The sequence below is a fragment of the Prionailurus bengalensis genome, chromosome C1, assembly GCF_016509475.1.
Source record: "Prionailurus bengalensis isolate Pbe53 chromosome C1, Fcat_Pben_1.1_paternal_pri, whole genome shotgun sequence".
Lineage (NCBI taxonomy): Eukaryota > Metazoa > Chordata > Mammalia > Carnivora > Felidae > Prionailurus > Prionailurus bengalensis.
In genome coordinates this window covers 211511782-211531256 of record NC_057345.1, presented here as the reverse complement: position 1 = coordinate 211531256, position 19475 = coordinate 211511782, and the positions used below count along the sequence as shown (strand labels likewise).

Sequence of the window (19475 nt, the reverse complement as noted above, 5' to 3'; positions counted from 1 at the left end):
TCCCCCAGCACTGCCAGCCTCCTCCCTACCCAGCACCTGCTCAACACAAAGTTCAACATATAATAAAAAGGTAGGAGGGGGCCTCAAGCAAAAGCTGATTACACAATGGCCTAACAAAAGTTTACTCTTTTGGTCTTTTAAAGTAAACACTAACAATTACTCCCGTACTAGATGTCTTCCAAAAATGGCTTTTACATTCAACACTGATGAACTTTAGATACATGTTTCACCTCAGGATAAAGGTATTTTTGCAGTAGATATTAATTCTAAGTACATTACTAAATGAGTACTAAATGAGTACATTACTAAAAGTTATTTTTGTGTGAAAATAACTTTTTAAACAGTGAAATCCACCATCTTTTATTTTTTAATGTTTCTTTATTTTGGAGAGAAAGAGAGCGAGCGAGCACGGGGGACAGTCAGAGAGAGAGGGGAACAAATAATCTGAAGCAGGGTATCTGCTGACAGCAGAGAGCCTGATGCGGGGCTCAAACTCACGAACCTTGATCATGACCTGAGCCAAAGTCTGACACTTAACCGACAAGAACCACTCAGGCACCCCTCCACAGTGAAATCCACCATTCTAAACAACTTATTAAACCTTATTAAAACGACTGCCAACAAGAAAGTTAAAAATTGTAAAAACACTTACTTCATTTCCATGTTTCTGCAGAAATTCAATTTCCTGTTGTGTGAATGTTGTCATGGAGATAGATTTCACCCTGTGTGGTGGATTTAACCCTCTCCTAGAAGATAAAACATTTTACAAAGTTACTATATCTTAAAAATTACACATCAATGTAAAACATTTTTAATTAGTGCATTTAAACGTAGAACAGTTCACTCTATAAACTAAAAGTATTTAAAAATTATTTTATTATTAATCTCCACAATAGATATGTCAAGATAAGTCAGATTCACACTAAATAATATATTTAAAGATAAATTCAGGTAACTATCTAATTAGGAATACATAGTACCTGTAATACATGAGCTTCTTGGAAATACAAAAGTTGCTTTAGTGTGTTTCTAATGGAAGGACAGGACTACGTAAGAGCTCTATGGTAAAGAATTCAAAAAGCAATTAATCATTTAAATATTTTCACATTTCCTAAGAAAATGACAATGGTTTGTTAGAGGTCTGGAGCTATACAAATATTCTAATCAAATAGCTACTACCTTTAAGCTTGAGGCTGATTTGAAAACTGAAAACTAACCCAAGAAAACTGGAAATGATTAACGTGTAAGAATGAAGTCCCACCTCTCCCATCAATTCAAACAAAAATTTATAATAAAAGGATATTTTCAATCATCTCAGAAGGCAGTAAGCATTCAAGACGAAACCGAAGAGACATAAAGGGACTCAAGAAATGCCTGGACTCAAGATTAAAAATGCCTGTTAAGTTCTTTTACAACCTTAAAGTCTTTTCTGTATAGGTGGCCTTAAAAGGACTTTATCTCTGCGCTTCTTGATGTTTACAATGCACATAAAAAACTGAATAGAAATGCACTCAAAGAAGAATAAAAACTATTTACATTTTGCCCAAAGTGACCTACTCAACCCACAAAAATAAGGGTTAAATAATCTATGCAAAGTAACAAGTAATCTATGCAAAGTTTCATCTAATTCCGTTTGAGTCATGTCCTCTGGTAAAGGCCTCATTTGGAACCCAGGGTCTAGAGCAGATTATTAATATTTTTACATAATTTATCACAGTCATCTTGCAGACTCCTATGCTGAGAGATTTAACAAAGATGTAAAATAATATATGAGCCAGAAGTCTTTCAAAAGTAACCTGGAAACATTCCGAATAATTAAATATTACACAATAACCCTACAAATTCACAATACTATAAGCCAAAACAATAAGGAACTCAGAATTAACAGACGCTCCTCAATTTTCATGTCCTGCTCCTTCTCGCTCCCTGACAGAACAGTCAGAGATAGATGGCACATCTTTCAAATCATGCTTTGAATTATGACAGAGCACTTTAGGTTTCATGTTTTGAAGTTGGGGAAACGTTAAGTTGGGTTTTGTTGCTGTTTTTAAGTTTTAAACTAATTCGTTTACTTCTAGCTCTTGGTTAAGTCATAAGATACAGAAATAAGGACTGCACAGTAGGAGAAATTGAACACAGCAATTTCATCCTTGTAAAACTTTCAAACTTAACTAATGAAGAAACAACTACAGTATGAATTAGTTTCAAGTAAATGTGTAATCACAAATTAAGGGTTTAAAAACATCTCCTAAATTTCCAAAAGTGAAAATGTAGGAAAGTCATTGTTCATGTAAAGCAATACGCTTTGTTTTCCGATTCATCTGTATTATGAGAACAAGACTAGATTCACCATTTTCAGGGAAGCGTGTTAACTTACGATGTGTATTTACATCCCACCTTGTTCAAAATAATTTAAGAACAAATTAACTTACTGTTCTCTTAAGTTCCACAACTCCTTCCCTCTCACTTAGCAACTTGGTCTCCCCTTATTTGCTAATACCTCTGTCCTTGCTCCAGTCAACCCTTCACCTTTCCACCTCCCTTACAGTATCCTTTTTAAAAAAGGAAAAGGCAAAGGAATAATTTCCTAATGAGGAAGTGTCAAACACTGCTTACCAGGGGGTATGCTTTGGATAAGAAAATTTTCAAGCAAAGAATTATACTCCTGTATTTCTCAACTCATTAAATGAGGAAACCCGATTCTTTTTTCTTTCTAAAGCTCGTTTTTAGTTCTATTTTACAGACGTAATCCCATGACAGTACAGTGTATAGCTAATTCATTCCCAGATCTCAAGACCCTATGGTATCACAGGGTCGGTTTATGCATGAAGAAGGCATTCATTTTACTTAAATAAGTGACAAAATTTTGAACTTATTAAACAAATACAACCACAATGAACTCATAACCAAACTATGAAAGGACATTTTTCTTCTACTTAACAACACTTACTCTAGGACTTCTTTAAGTGAGCTGACTCAGTGCATTTAAAATAGGAGTCAATTTGCACAACTAGAAGATACAATTTTGCGAGGCCACAATAATTACATAAATTGAGTCGCTCCAAGGAAACTTTACATGTGTTCATGTTGATTTCTCTAATTGCTCTTTTATATTCCATTGACTCAGGCAGATTAACTCTAGTCTCAATGCAAGGATATACAATGATTTTCCCCTTTTGGCCTCCAAAAGCTTCGTATAGATATTAAAGGCTTATAAAATAGTTTGGTTAGCGGTGCCTAGGTGGCTGAGGCAGTTAAGCGTCTGACATGGGCTCAAGTCGTAATCTCGCGGTTCATGAGTTCAAGCTCCGCGAGGGGTTCTGTGCTGACAGCTCAGAACCTGGAGCCTACTTCAGATTCTGTGTCTTCCTCCCTCTCTGACCCTCCTCCACTTATACTCTGTCTCTCTTTCTCTCAAAACAAAAACAAAACAAAAGAAAGAATAAACATTAAAAACAATTTTTTTAATGTAATAGTTTGGTTAAAAAAAGTGATTAAGTCCAAAATGAAAATAGGTGGTCTCATACACTATGGTAGGATAAATTCACCAATTTGTTAGCAAGAACCTCACTCACACCTTTTGACCCATAAGTACCCTTTAAGTATCTATTCTAAAGAAGGAATTTGAAACACAGCTAACTAATTACATACAAGATGTTCATCAAACATTATTCATAATAAGAAAACATCAGAAACACTACAATATCAAAGGGAAGTGGTTACATAAATGACAATAACACTAAACATTATTCATACTTATGGTTATGTTTTAATTTTTTAAGATGAAACTTACATAGTATTCTCAGAACTACATAAAATCTATCTACAAAGAAAACAGACAAACCAAATACCCCCAAATGTTAACAGTCCTTGCATATAAATGATAGGATGATTTTTTTTCTATTTATAATTTCCTATTCTCTCCAAGTTTTCCACGATGAATATGTATTATTCTATAATAGGGGAAAAAAACAGCAAGAAATAATGAGAGAGTCCAACTGATTAGTAGCAGTAGTCAAAAAGTTTGGACTCTGAGTCCTTGCTGTATAGATGTGAATGCCAGTGCTTAAGAATTAGAGAAAGAAAATATGGGAAGGAGAAAACAGTGTTCCTAAGGCTTTCTTTCAGTTTTTCTAAAACAAGAAAAAAGAAAAAAAAAGCCTGGAAAGCCTTTCCTCCCAAATATACCACCAGCATTAACACCTTATCTTCACTTTATTTCTCTAAGTCCAGGTTTTCTCGACTTTCACACTATTGACATTTGGGGCCAGGTAACTATTGTGAGGGGGCTGTTCTGTGCATTGTAGGATTGCAGCATCTCCCAACCTCTACCCACTGAATATCAGTACATCCTCAAACCACAAGGGACAATGAAAAATGTTTCCAGACATTGCCAAAACTCCCCTAATGCACAAAATGCCTCCAGTTGAGAATCACTGCTCTACGTACGCCAAATGTTAATTACCAAGCAAAAGAAATTACTGGAATTTCTTTGGATCTTTATTGAGTATCAATTTCTACAGGTTTAATCTTTTTTTTTTTAATGTTTATTTACTTTTGAGAGACAGAGACATGGCACGAGTGTGGGAGGAGCAGAGAGAGGGAGACACAATCTGAAGCAGGCTCCAGGCTCCAAGCTATCAGCACAGAGCCCGACGCGGGCTTTGAACTCACGAGCTGTGAGATCATGACCTAAGCCGAAGTTGGACGCTTAGCTGGCTGAGCCACCCAGGCACCCCTACAAGTTTAATCTTCCATAAGACATTCTCCCCCATATACAACAACAAAGTTAAATCTTCCCTTAACATCATATTTTCAGAAAAACAGAAAATAGAAATGAATACTTTTTCCTATGAAGTGATAAGTAACAAAATAAATATAGCAGTTTAAAATTTGTATATTATGTATTAAATTTAAATTAGAAAAGACTGTGGAAAGTATCCACCAAAAAAAATTTTAAAAAAACAAAAAAATAATAAACCAAAAAACAAAAAAACAACTTTATTATGTCAAGCATGCTGACAAAATTGGTGGTAAAATAAAAGTTAAACAAGGCACAGTGAAATTAATATTTATAAAGTACCTATACTGACACTTTGCATATTTAATCTCATCCAATTTCTACTTCTAATAGTATGGCAGACCGGATATTCTGAAAAGTCTCCTCTGCTAAAATATGATAGATACTCTATAAGTTACAAAACAAAAACAAACAAACAAACAAACAAACAAAACCCTAACTGTTAACCTATTGTTGAGCTTTCTAGAAAGGAAAGAAAATCTCTAAGAATTCCTTCCAAAAGGCAAAAAAAGGCAAAAAAAAAAATTAAAAATTGAGCTGAAACCAGAAAAGTGACCCATGTCATACACAAAATGCAGTGTTGCTCAGAAGGCAAACACCAATCAACAAGAGCTATGGCCAGATGAGAGAGCTGAAACGGAGACAGACCTGTTAAACTCAAGACCCTGGAAGAGAAATAAAACTGTTTCCAGGTGTAGTATCCCAGGTTCCCAGCAGAAGAATATGCAAATCCTCTCAGGAGCAATGCACTTCCAATTTATACTATCGGTATTTGGAAATATTAAGCTCAATAAACTATGAGGTTACAATAAAAATCATCACACAACAAAACATACCACTAAGCTTGTCGGTAGAAACGACATGTTTATACCTACCTCTCCCGAAGACTTTAGATACTGGAGTGATCAAATACAAAACAGAAAATAAATACAGTATATAAGAAACATCAAAATAAATAAAAGATGGCATAAAAATAAACAAGATATGTGTAGTTACCAGAATAACCAAGCAACTTAAAAGTCAGAACTTTTAGAAATGAAAAATTATAAATGTAGAAACTAAAAACTCAACAAAGCAGGTAGAGAGATGAGATACACCAAAGAATAAAACTGGTGAATTAGAAGACAGGAAACAAACCACCCAGAAAGCAGCACAGACATACAGGGAGACAGAAAAAAAGACAAAAAGGAAAAAAAGGGATACGAGGAGGTCTAACATATCTAATCAATACTCTTAACTTTTGAAAGAGAACATCGAAAAAATAAGGGGAAGGGATATTAGAAGAGATAATGGCTGAGATTTTTCAGATCCAATAAAAGGCATGCATCTACAGATATAGGAATTACAGCTCATCAGAAACAAGATAAATAAAATACACACTTAGAAACATTTTGTTTAAATTTCAAAAATAGAAAATCTTAAAAGCAGTCTGAAAGAAAAGATCAAGATAAAATCTGGCTGAAAGTAGACTTCTCAATGGAAACCAAAGACAACAAACATTATCTTTAAGTAGTGAGAAAAAATAAGTTGTGAACCCAGTAAAACTATCTCTGAAGTATAAGATCAAAATAATAGTATTTTCACATAAACAAAAACCAAGAGTTTACTCCCCAGGAGATTCTCACTGAAGAAATGCATATTGTATACACTTTAAAAAGAAGAATGACGCCAGGAAGATCCTGAGATGCAAAGATACTGGTAAACACGTAGGTAAATCTCAAAAACAAAAACAAAAACAAAAAACCAAAAACACAAAAACCACACCTGATTTATGAGGTGGAACAGAGACAAATTTAACATCTCATCAACAATACCCCTTATGTGAGGGTACTTTGTATTTTCAAAGACCTTGTTAAGTTATTAGGGGAAGGTTAAAATTAACTCTAGAATGTCAGTATGGAGAACAAAATTTCAATGATGACCATAAAAGTACACGGAATTCACAGCTTCCCAAATAGTATAAAGGGAAAATTGGGGGCCCCTGGGTGGTTCAGTCAGTTGAGTGTCCAACACATGATCTCTGCTCAGGTCATGATCCCAGGGTCACAGGATCGAGCCCCACCTCGGGATCCACACTTAGCATGGAGCTCACTTAAGACTCTCTCTCCCCCGTCTCTCTCCCCAACTCACACTGCCATTCTCTCTCTCAAAATAAACATTTTTTTTTTAATTTTTTTTTTCAACGTTTATTTATTTTTGGGACAGAGAGAGGCAGAGCATGAACGGGGGAGGGGCAGAGAGAGAGGGAGACACAGAATCGGAAACAGGCTCCAGGCTCTGAGCCATCAGCCCAGAGCCTGACGCGGGGCTCGAACTCACGGACCGCGAGATCATGACCTGGCTGAAGTCGGACGCGTAACCGACTGCGCCACCCAGGCGCCCCAAACATTTTTTTTTAAAAAGGGAAAATCAAAAGAAAAACCGTCATTTAAAAAAAAAAAATTAAACATACACTTTCCAAATGACCTAGCAATCCCACTTTTATTTACCCAGCAATGGCATACTAACCAGCAATCAGGAGAAACGAACTACTGGAATATATAACTACCTTGGATTAATCTTAAAGGTACGATGCTGAGTGACGAAGACAAGACAATCTGACAAAGTTATGTACTTATGGTACAATTTACCTGACATTATCAGAAAGAAAAATCAGTGTTGGGAGAACTACAGGCAGCTGGCAGGGGTTAGGAACAGAGAAGGGTTAAGAAGAGTCTTGGGGATGGTGGAACAGCCCCGTGTGCTGATTGTGGCAGTAGTGACAGGAATCTACCCTTACGTTAAGACTCACACCAAAAGCGTTAACAGTGATGTGCACTAACTTAAATAAAACACCATAGTCCTAATTCTGTGTTACTCTTCACGGTAACCACAACTTTTACACTAAGTAAAATAAATTTTTTCTCATTAGTGGACCTACCTTCTTCTCTACTTACCAAGTTTGATCATTTAAATGAATGAAATCTGATCAAAACTGAATTATTTATCTAGTCACTTTAAAGGTGGATTTGTGAAAGCTGCTGCCACTTCCCTTTTTTGCTAAGCCCAGTCTAGCTGTCATGTGAATTCAGTGTTTATAAAACATTTTACTGTAATGATATTAGTCATAACTACTGGATGAAAGTGTTGAGCAAGTAAGCCACATTACTGTTGTAGTGCCAATATTGAAGTACCACCCATTGCAAATCCTAAAATACACATTTTAAGTCTCCAATTTAGTGCAAAAAAAAAAAATTAGGTAATGACTCATTTAATAACAGCAGTATTGATATTTTGAAAGCATGTTTGCCAGTTAATTGGTTTCAAGAAGTTCCAGTCACCTACTGGTGGAGCCCAATATGTTTTCACAGTATAATTAAGTCATATGCAGATCCCAGGAGCTTTAGTTTTAACGACCACCACCCAGGTATGACTGTAACCAGATGGTGTGACTCATTCCGTATGTCCACCAGTATGCTGCTCTTAACTATGCCTCAAACAATCTTGCAAATTGCCATTTGTTCAACTCAAATAACAATGTGTGCTGGGTGAATAGGAACACTTATTCAGTTTTATTAATTGTTTTTCTCCCCCTGGGGGAAAAGCTGGTTAAAATATTTTAATAGCCTGTGGAAACTTATGCAGTTGCTAATATTGACATAAAGTAATAAAGTTAATATGACATTTAGATCTATCCCAATCCTAGTTATGTAGTAAAAATATTACATATAAATAATGTTTCATATCAAAAAATTATACCTTTAAAATCTACAGCAGATGGAAGACAACTTTAACAGGTTATCAAGATTCTACAAACTGTGGATGCCAAGGCACTAACATCTACTGGATATTCCAAAATATTAGTCTATCCAGAACCCAACTTAAAAATACTGAAAACACACACACACACACACACACACACACACACACACACACACACGATGTAAACCACACCTGTTTTTTTTTTTTTTACGGGGGGGGGGGGGTTGAAAGTCACAAATACGGTCTGTAAAAGGTACTTGTAACACTTATGCAAAACATCTAAAAAAAAAATACTCAAGTAACAATTTAAACCTAATTAAGGTATCCAGTTAAAAGTGGACAAAACCCAAGAATGTCTTCACAAACCTCTCTGAAATGAAAGCAAAGGAATAAAATGGTATTAACTCACAAAGAGAGGAACAGAGAATAAAGGAGGCCAAAAGTATACGATAGTTCTCTAATAACAGAATTTGGAAGATAAAAAGTGAATATAACAGCAGTAACTGACTTTGCAGAATCAAGAAAAGCAAAACAGAATCTCCTTCAGAGAGAAGCCAACTAGAAGCTCATTCCCACTATAGAACCCCTTAAAGATTCACAAAAGGAATCGCAGGCAGGCTGGCGGGGGTGGGGCTGGGGATTACATAGGCTCAAAAATAAACTCCCAGTTCCACTACAGCCACAAGACTACCCCTACCAGGCCCTAGGCAGAAGTCTGAAGGAAAATTTAATCTGCAGAGACTATCCAAATAGACTAAGGACTGTTATTAGGTATCATGCTAAAAACCAGGGACTAAACTGGGAATTTCTACAAACTGAATGATAGATTATGTGCCTCTAGTCTTCTTCCTCAACTTGGATCCTAGAAAAATGGCAGCCAGGCTCTTTTTCAGTCACCAACAACAATTTTGGAGAAAATACCTCTGAACTAAAAAAGCATGATTTCCAAACCAACGAGTCCAAAAGAATGGCTAAAATAATGAAAAAAAGACCTAACCAAAATACTTCAATGTACGGTTCAGAACAGCAGGGATTAAAAAAAGAAGAAAAGAGAAAAAAAGATCACATATACTCCCAAAGAGGGAGGGGGAAAATGGGACACGAAGAATCAGCAGGCTGCATCAGTCTACTGATGAATACGAAGAATACCATCAGACTTCCTAATTCCTAACATCAATACTGAGGATCTGAACAATTAAGCAATGCCTTAAAACTGCAAGGATAAAGTATTTCCACCCTTATGAATGGGGACAAACGATTAATTTAAAAATGATAGCAGAGTAAGACATTTACAGTCATACAGCTCTCAAAACTATCTCCCACTGATCTTTATCAGGAGGCTAATGAAGATGTGGGCTCCTGGAAAGAGAGGGTCTAACAGAGGTTAAACATGAAAAAGAAATTTCCAAAATGAAGGCAGAAGAAAAGTCCCAGGATGACCACTGCATAGTAGGTCTAGAGAGAAGCATGACCAGGCCAGAAGATGACAGAAGTGCCCAGAAAAGATTTATCAGTAAAAAAAAAAAAAGGTACCTGATACGTCTGATCATATTGAAAGAAGTTTTATGCCTCAGCGAGAGATTATTTATCTAGGGATATATTAATGATACATACATGGAAAACAAATGAAGAGAACTACACAATTACAAACTTCAGGGAAAAGTTTGTATAAGCAAGAAAATAATAGTAGTAATATACTATAAGTCTCAGCTGAGAATACGTACATACTTGCAACAAGGCAAACACTAAATAATGATTTAACCAACAACGGTGATAACATTACATGGAAGAGGTAGAAACAGTAGATGTAAAGGGAGAGAGAAGTGTTGAGGACCAAATCCTTATTTCCTCTTTGTACAGCAGAGAAGTGAATATATAAAGCCAACACTGGAAAAAAAAAACTTCCAATAGCTGTAACTATGTTAGTTAGAAATACTAAGGTAAACACAGAAGGAGGGCAGAGACAAGAGTTCACAGTCACGGTCTAGGACAATCTGAAATGGAGGAAGGGAACAGGTGACTGTTGTTCGTTATAACATTCGTTTTTACATTATGTGCACGTATTCTTTAGATAAACATTAAAACCCAATTAAAAATGAAACATAAAAAAAGAATCGATACAAAGAGCCCTTGGTCTTCAAAGCCAAGTTTGACATACAATTTACAGGTTGTTTTCTTTGATGAAAAAGTTTGAGGAATTTTTTAAATTTCAAAGGTATCAAGTCTCTCTACTAGACACTAGCGATCTTTTTATAGGCGTACCTACTGAACACAACTGTTTTAGAACTACCAAAATTCACTGTGTAGGAGAGAAAGCTTTGAAGACAGAAACGAGGAAGAGTTTTCATGTTTTCCCACATTATTAGTTGCAGTGATTTTAATACTCTCCCCATCAAAGAGCTAGCACAGTTTAACAAAACATGGGGGAAGAACAGAATTCTTACAATCTGACAATTACAAAAAACTTCTCTCTTCCTTTTGTAAACACGTATGCTTCTCTATAACTTCCATACACGTCTCCCATTTCCTCCCAGAGAATAAATTTATTACCTCTTCCACATACAGGCCTTAAAATTACCCAAAGACAGTGACCATATATATAGCTCCCCAACCCACCCGTCTTTACTTCTGGTTCCTGCAGTTTTAAATCTGCTTATCATCCTGGTAAAATTCCTTAGAGCATGCTGCAGTTAATGTACCTCTTAAAAGAAGCAACCAGAATAAAAGCAAGGTGTATTTATGACTTCCCTCTCTCTGAAACAGTATGGTTCCAATCAAAAGGAGACTACATCTTACTCAGGAGTCTGAAAAAATATGTTCCAACTTAAAAAAAACTGTCATTCCTCATATTTCGAACAACTCAAACAAGCTTCCCATCGCTACCGTAAAGCAAGTTATGAATTTCCTTCTAATCACATCCAATCATCCAACTCTTAGGACAAGAGTTCTCAGGTGTGGGCCTGTAAAGGATGTCACAAAGCACCTGCTATAATTACTCCAGGTTATGAGTGATTTACCTTTTTTTTATACACCTTAGAGGAATCCACGGTGGGTATTCCTAACCAATTACCACTCTGACTGTGTAAAGTGGGAAATACATTAAGAAGTCAGGGGGATCAATGGGAAGAGAAACGGCACCTAGTTCTGATTATCTCCACAGGACTTTCTCAAGAATATGAGCATTATGCACGTCGTCTAGAAAAGGGTGAAAATAGGATGCCACCATACCATACATGCTTATGAGTTTTCCCAGGACAGAAGATGCTCACAAAACTACAGAACAGCCCCCCTTCATCAATTTGATGGAGGAATCCATGTTTCTCCTCCCTGCTGAACAACCTACCTACAGCAAATGCCTACTGCACAACAAACATTCCCAGCCAGGAGGCCGGCTCTCTCCTGCTCCTTCCAACTGAGTTTCATGTTTATCAAGAGCCGTTTAATATAACAACTTGGTAATACAGTTGGCACAGTATTTGGTAAATATACAGTTTAATTAAAGATTATGTACAATAACGACACATGAGAATTGTTTCCATAAAAACGAAGTATTCTGGAGACTTAAATGAGTCACTATGAAAACTTGTTTAACTGTAGACAAGAATTGTAAAAGACTGAAGAGAAGATTGAGAACAATCCCGCACTCAACTTGCTTTAAAAGCAACTTAAAATTCTAAGTATTGTGGGGTGCCTGGGTGGCTCAGTCGGTTAAGTGTCCGACTTTGGCTCAGGTCATGATCTCACGGTTCGTGGGTTCAAGCCCCGCGTGGGGCTCTGTGCTGACAGCTCAGAGCCTGGAGCCTGCCTCAGATTCTGTGTCTCCTTCTCTCTGCCCCTTCCCCACTTGTGTTCTCTCTCAAAAGTAAACATTAAAAAAAAAAAATTCTAAATACTGTAAACAACACAATGTGAGTCTGGGTTATAGCAAAGGGACAAAGAATCTAGTCAGTGGAACCACATTCAAAGAAAAGTCTAGGTGTTACAAAAAACTCTGACAAATTAACAATTATACATTAAAAAAAAAAGTAAGTATATAAAAACATATATACATATGCATACATACATACATAATTGATTTTTAATGAATCTAATCACTATCAATCCTAAATGCATAGGATAGGAGATTTTCATTACAATTCAGGTATAGAAAATAGTAAGAGAATTCATTCATGGCAGTGTAGATAGGCCAAATTCAAAACAGCACCATATTCCCATTACACTCACAATACACAACAGCAGTTTCTGAACAAAATTCAAAGTTAGGAAAACACATTTGCAACTAAGTTCCTTTAAATTTTTTTGAAAAGCATAGCTATGAAGTAAAAATGCATGATACATCCATAAACTGTCTGTCCTGCTTTTAAAATCCAACGAAATTAAAATCTACCATTTAAATCCCCAAAATACAGAGTTCAAAACAGTTTACAATAATCCATGGGAAACCTTTATACATTTGCTAAAGGTGGACTCAGCATTAGTTCTGGATCCCAACATCAACCAAAGTATCACAACAAAGCACTAAGAATGTATGCTAGGGATGCCTGAGTGTCTCGGTTGGTTAAGCTTCCAACTTCGGCTCAGGTCATGATCTCGCAGTTTGTGAGTTCGAGTCCCACGTCAGGCTCTGTGCTGACAGCTCAGAGCCTGGAGCCTGCTTTGGATTCTGTGTCTCCCTCTCTCTCTGCCCCTCCTCCACTCATGCTCTGTGTGTGTGTCTCTCTCTCTCAAAAATAAACATTAAAATATTTTAGAAAAAAAAGAATGTATGCTAATTTTACAATTTGTAGTCAAAACAATTCACGTCTCATTATTTACATAATCTTCAATTAAACTATATATTTACCAAATACCATGCCAACTGGATTACCAAGTTATTATATTAAACAGCTCTCGATAAATGATAAACGTAACAGTACTTTCCTCATGTTGTTACTAGAATCCTGCCTGACACACAGCTAGCACTCCATAAATGTTACTAATAATTATTATTATTATTACATTTTCTATTTCAACAAATACTTGAATTGTATCCCCAACACATGTACTAGTGCTGGGAACCTAATGAATATTTGCTTAAAAACATCGTGTCCTTCATAATTGAAGTATCTCATGGTCTTCCCACTTACACTAATTTGAAATTGTCCTAAATTTTCAAAACATCTCATTGAATACAGCCACATTAGAGTACTAAAAAAATGGAAAAGGAATTAAAGACATAAATCACTGCCCACTGTAATCTCGTAAGATCCTGACTATTATAAACAGAGCTCCAAAAGACTATTTGATTGCAATCCACTCTAATGCTAATAATTGTATAAAAACAAACTAGATGCCTTTTCATCTAACTTTAAAATATTCACCATGAGTCAAAATGCACACAAAATTAATAAAGTGTAAGTTAGTATCAGGCTACATTTATACACCTATTGAAATTCCCATTTTAAATACACTGTCCACATAAAATAGCTGGTATTAGAAGGGACAAAGTATTTCTCAAATGTTATTTTTTATCTTATCTAAACCCTTTTGAAAAACATGAATTACTTTTTAAAGACTAACAATTCTTATTTACTGATTATGCCAATATTAAATAATTTGGTCTAAAACTAGTCTTTTTAATTTTTGTTTTATTTTATATTTGAGAGAGAGAGAGAGAGAGAGAGAGAGAGAGAGAGAGCGAGCACATGAGCAGGGGAGGGGCAAAGAAGAGAGGGAGACACAGAATCTGAAGTAGGCTCCAGGCTCCGAGCTGTCAGCACAGAGCCTGGTGCAGGGCTCAAACTCACAAACCGTGAGATCATGACCTGAGCTCAAGTTGCTTAACCAACTGAGCCACCCAGGCACTCCCAAATTTTTAATTTTTTTTTTTTTTTTTTTTTTTGAGAGAGAGAGAAAGCTCATGAGCAGGGAAGGGGCAGAGGGAGAGAGAGGATCCGAAGCAGGCTCTGTGCTGACCGCAAAGAGCCTGATGTGGGGCTTGAACTCACAAGCCTTGAGATCATGCCTGACCTGGACTGAAGCCGGACGCTAAACTAAGCTACCCAGCCACCCCAATTTGGTCTAAAACTAGTCTTTTTTTTTTAATTAAAAAAAAAATTTTTTTTTCAACGTTTATTTATTTTTGGGACAGAGAGAAACAGAGCATGAATGGGGGAGGGGCAGAGAGAGAGGAAGACACAGAATCAGAAACAGGCTCCAGGCTCTGAGCCATCAGCCCAGAGCCTGACGTGGGGCTCGAACTCACAGACCGCGAGATTGTGACCTGGCTCGACCGAGATCGGACGCTTAACTGACTGCGCCACCCAGGCGCCCCTAAAACTAGTCTTTAAATCAACTAAAAGTTCCTTAACATGAAGGCAATGTTTGACTGTTGGCTGTAATGGAGTGTCCATTCATAATTTTAAGTATTTCTGTAGGTAGGACCAGAAAGAAAGTGACAAATCAATGTTACAATACCCCCATTCTAGCTCAGTAATAAATAGTATAACCATCTACATTTAAAGTTTCACAATTTGAATTGTCATATACTCTGAATGAGCATCAAACAGGTATATGACAATCATCAGGAAAGAAAAGATTCTGAGGGTCTAGCAATATAAACAATAAGATGCTTATTCAATTTGTGTAAACAAAGATGCCACTACATGAATAATAAAGGGTATGTGACTAACCTCTAAAATTTAGAATTCATGACAGTAGATACCATTTACTGCGTATCAGCATTTTCTAGGCACATCAAGGTTTCCCAAAGGATCCAGGACAACGTGCACACAGTGGCCTTGCTTAATACCTTGCCCTAAGTCACAAAGCTAGTGGCAGTGTCGGAATCTGATTTAAAATTCGTATTCTTCCAAATATACCATGTCACCTACATAGCAAACATATAATAATTATTAAACTCAATAGTTATTTTATTCTCTTCAAATTATTTTCCTTTATCATTGCTTTTCAAGGACAGAAATCCTTAGGAGCTCCTGTCCCTTCCATATTTCTGCAGTAGCCATCAGATCCCGCATCTCTTCTTTCCTTCCCAAGAATCCCAGATTTCTGATGTGAGGACTCTATTTGGGGACCCTTGTTGTCCCAGTGAAGTCACTGTGGATAGTGAGTCCAATGAGGGCACCAGTTCAAGGTAGCTACATGCCCGAGTGAATGGCAGAACTTCTGGAAAAGCTGGACACTGACGGGAATTAAGGCAGTACCCAGCTGCAGGGGCTGGGAGCAGCCAACTTTGGTTGAGAGAAATCTAGGCAACATCATCGAGCCCTGGAAAAAGTCTCCCTTCAGAACAAAGGTTTTGAGTCACATCTGAAGAATCCAAACTGATAGATTTTTATAAGGGTGCTTCTCATTTCAATGTCTTTCACATACTGTTTGCCACTCACGGAATGGCTTTTCCCCCACGTTAATCCCTCCCATCTACCGGGCAGCTACTATGTACCAGGCATCAAGTGAGATGTTAAACAGGTTATCTCTAACAATGAAGACTAATCTACATCCAAAATCTACAAGGTAAACTTTACCCTCACTATTCACAGATGAGAAAATTCAAACTCAAGGAGACTGAGTGACATTCTCAATACCACACAGGTAATAAATGGCGCCAGGATTCAAGATCAGGTTTATCTAGCTCACAAGTACTTGTTCTTTCAACACCATGAAGCAGCCAGCCACATGGATCTTGCCTTTAAGAGTCTTTGTTCAGAAATCAAATCTTCTGTGAAGGTTTCTAGAGAAAGGAAATATTACAACGTACCATCACTACGTTTACACAGTTAGAATACAAGCGCCTTAAAGACAGTAGGATCCAAGTAACACCACTGCCTCCCATAATGTATGTGACACAGACCAAGTGAGCAATAAATATATGCAGAATCACCTGCGAATGGAGATATAAAGTCCTATCTATCACAGATTAAATTCCTTAAAATAAGCAATTGTCAGCATAGTGAGATATCCTTCTACATAGAATGTTTCGGAAATGTGGGCTTTTAGGAAGAAATTTGTAAATATTTGTTGATCTTAAACATTTGCTGCCTAGACTAAACGTTGCCCTGCTATACTTATGAAGGACTACAGAGAAATGTCAGAAATTCAAAACAGTAAATATAGACATTTTTTTTCCAAACCAAGTATTTCCCATGTACCAAACGATCTCGTGCTTAGCAAAAGCAGAACATACTTACCATTATGCACATAAGAGAAGCCAAATACATTTAAATCACCAGACTGTGGGCCTTCATTTTAGAACCAAAGTTGCCCAATACAGGTCACTTAACTTTATCTGTAAACGCGAAGTGTGAGCCAGACTTTCTTCTAGATACCACCCAGCTCTACAATTCTGTGTAATTCAATAATATTACTGTTTACCAACTTCTTAGAGTGCTTCTCTAACTACAATCTAAGAGTAACCTTTCGGGGCACCTGGGTGGCTCAGTTGGTTAAGCATCTGACTTCAGCTCAGTTCAAGATCTTACGATACACGGGTTCTCAGATTCTGGGCCCCTCTCTCTCTCTCTCTCTCTCTCTCTGCCCCTCCCCTGCTCACACTCTGTCTCTCTCTCAAAATAAACAAACATTAAAAATTTTTTTTAAAAACAAAAATTAAAAATAAATAGTAACGTTTCAAACAAGGTCTCTCCTATCACATACATTTTAGCATACTTACCCCTGACATTTCTCTCATTTACTTATATTACCATCTCCCCTACAGTGTAAGCACCAAAACCACAGCGGTTTTGCTGTATTCATCAGCACACCCCAAGGCTTCACACAAAACACAGTAGGCACCCAATAAATGTCTGTTGAAGAATTAACATCATGGAAGGCTAATAACATCTTGTTGCCCAAGGGGAAAAAAAGCGAATTGTGGGCTGCTAGGCACGTCCTGCATTTTCTAAACATGAGTTTTCTAATCTATTATACACTTTGCCTCACTATTAATCTTACAAGGTGCTTTTTTTTGGGGGGAGGGGGGATGGGGTCCAAATTACTCTACTTGAAGGAATGCTACCAATGAAGAACTTAAGTGGATGTTTTGGTACAACAAAGGTTTTAAGAGTATTTAGTGACCACCACTTTGCCAAGATAATTAGGACCCAAGAGCAGCTCGGCAGTTCCACAATCATCTGCAAACTTTCCAAAGGAAATTTCACAGTGACAAAAACCTTATCAAAATAAAGCTTAATGAAGCGAAGAAGAACAAATACAAACCACCCCAAACAATTCAAGAGGTAGTCTCCGTTTTTTCCAACAAAATGTTGTCGTCCCCTCTCCCCTGTCTGTATACAGCCAGATACTGACACTGATAGACAAGTCTTCCAGATACCATGACACAGCTTCTAGTCGGTACCTTATTTGCATTCAAACTTCCCCCAAACTCAAGACTCTCTTTGGACCATAAAACTAAAACCCCACCACCTCCCATCTGCTTCTCTGCCTCCCTCTCTCGCAATTAAGCCTCTCGAACTTCTTCCCTTGGGATTCACATCTCTGCCACCAAGACGTTTTAATCCTGCTGCTCCTCCTAAGTGCCTGCTTTCTCCCAGTGACCTAGGTTCTCTCGACCCGGGGGGCGGGGGGGAGGGGGGGAGGAAGCCCAGCCTAAGCGTCCCTGCTCTTTCCCACCCTAGCTTCTCCCCCCCCCCCACCCCCTCTCTGCGGGCGCCCGGCAGGTGCCTCGCCGGGGATCTCCGCGCCCCGGCCGCCGCCAAGCGGGCCACACAAAAGACCCGCACGGCCCTCCCCAGCCTCCTCCGGTCTTTCCCCTTCAGCCCCATCGGGTCAGCGCCCCGGAGAGCAGAGGCCCGAGGGAGACGGCGCCGGCTCCGCGGGGCGCAGAGACGCTCGCCCCGGGCGCCCCCTCCTGACCCCACCTTCGCCCACGCCCCACCCACGAAGGCTGCCCCGGGCCGGGACCCTCGGCCCGAGAAACCGAAAGCGCGCATCCCCAGCCCGGCGGCCGGGGCCGAGCGCATCCCGCCCCACGGCCTCCGCCGCGCCCCTCCCCGCCAGCCCGCGCCCCAACCGCCGGCCCAAGCGGGCGCCCCCGCCGGCCTCCCGCGCCGCCCGGCGCCCCCGCTCCCCCCGCCCCCAGCCCCGGGGAAGGGCCCACCCCCGCCCGGCGGCCCGGCGGCCCGGCGGCCCGGCACTCACAGGCTGCCGGAGCAGGAGGTACAGACGAAGGAGCCGACCGTCATGTTCACGTAGGTGGGGCCGCGCTGGTCGCAGTCGAAGCACTTTCGGTTGTGCGGGAGGCCGGTCATGTCCCGCAGCATCTTCAGGTGCTTCTCCTCCTGCTTCCGCTTCGCGCTGGCCGCCATGGCCGCGGCGCCGAGGGAGGAGGCCGGCAGGGCCGGGAGCGGGAGCCGGGCGGCGCTGCGCCGGGGGCCCGCGGTCCCACGGGCCGCCCTGGCCGCGGCCGCCGCCCTCCGTCAGCGCGCGCCGCCCGCGCCGGACCTGGCCGCCTCGGTTCGACTCGACTGCGCTGGGCGCGGCGCGGACGCTGCGGAGCGCGGGCTGACGGGCCACACCAACCGGCCCGGCCGGGACAACCGCCGTCGCCGCCGCCGCCGCCGCCACCTTCCCGACTTCTCCTGAGGGGAAAAGAGGAGGAAGGGGGACGGCAAGAGGAGGCCCGCCCCGGGCGGCCGGAGGCCAAGTGGCGGCCGGCGCCCTCTGCTGGCCAGGAGGAGTTAGTTACTGCGGCCGCGCTGAGGCCTGGAATTGGGCCGGGGCAAAGTAGCAAAGATACGCAGGTGATGGTAGCGATGGACTGTAGTTATTAGAGAGCTTGTATGTGCTAAGCGCATTATTACCTGAGTCAACTTCCTCCCCCGCTCAAAACTCTCCCAGGGGCTGCCGACTGCTTTCGGGATAATTCCAACTTCCTCACCGTGCTCCAAAAGGTGCTCCCTCACCTACCCCAACCTGC

General features: G+C 39.7%; 1 protein-coding gene across 10 annotated transcripts in view; it reads right to left on the bottom strand.

Moving 5' to 3' along the window:
* Nucleotides 1-18878, bottom strand: part of AGFG1 (ArfGAP with FG repeats 1) — a 73167-nt gene extending 54289 nt beyond the window's left edge. For 9 of the 10 annotated variants that reach the window (XM_043578035.1, XM_043578037.1, XM_043578038.1 and 6 more), the window contains exons 1-2: nucleotides 18698-18878; nucleotides 653-746 (exon numbers count right to left, since the gene is read on the bottom strand). In XM_043578035.1, coding sequence (XP_043433970.1) covers nucleotides 653-746; nucleotides 18698-18864 — 261 coding nt within the window. In that variant the 5' untranslated portion in view covers nucleotides 18865-18878. The remainder of the gene's footprint in view (nucleotides 1-652; nucleotides 747-18697) is intronic. The other variant, XM_043578042.1, reaches the window with a different exon arrangement.
* Nucleotides 18879-19475: the final 597 nt, after the last annotated feature.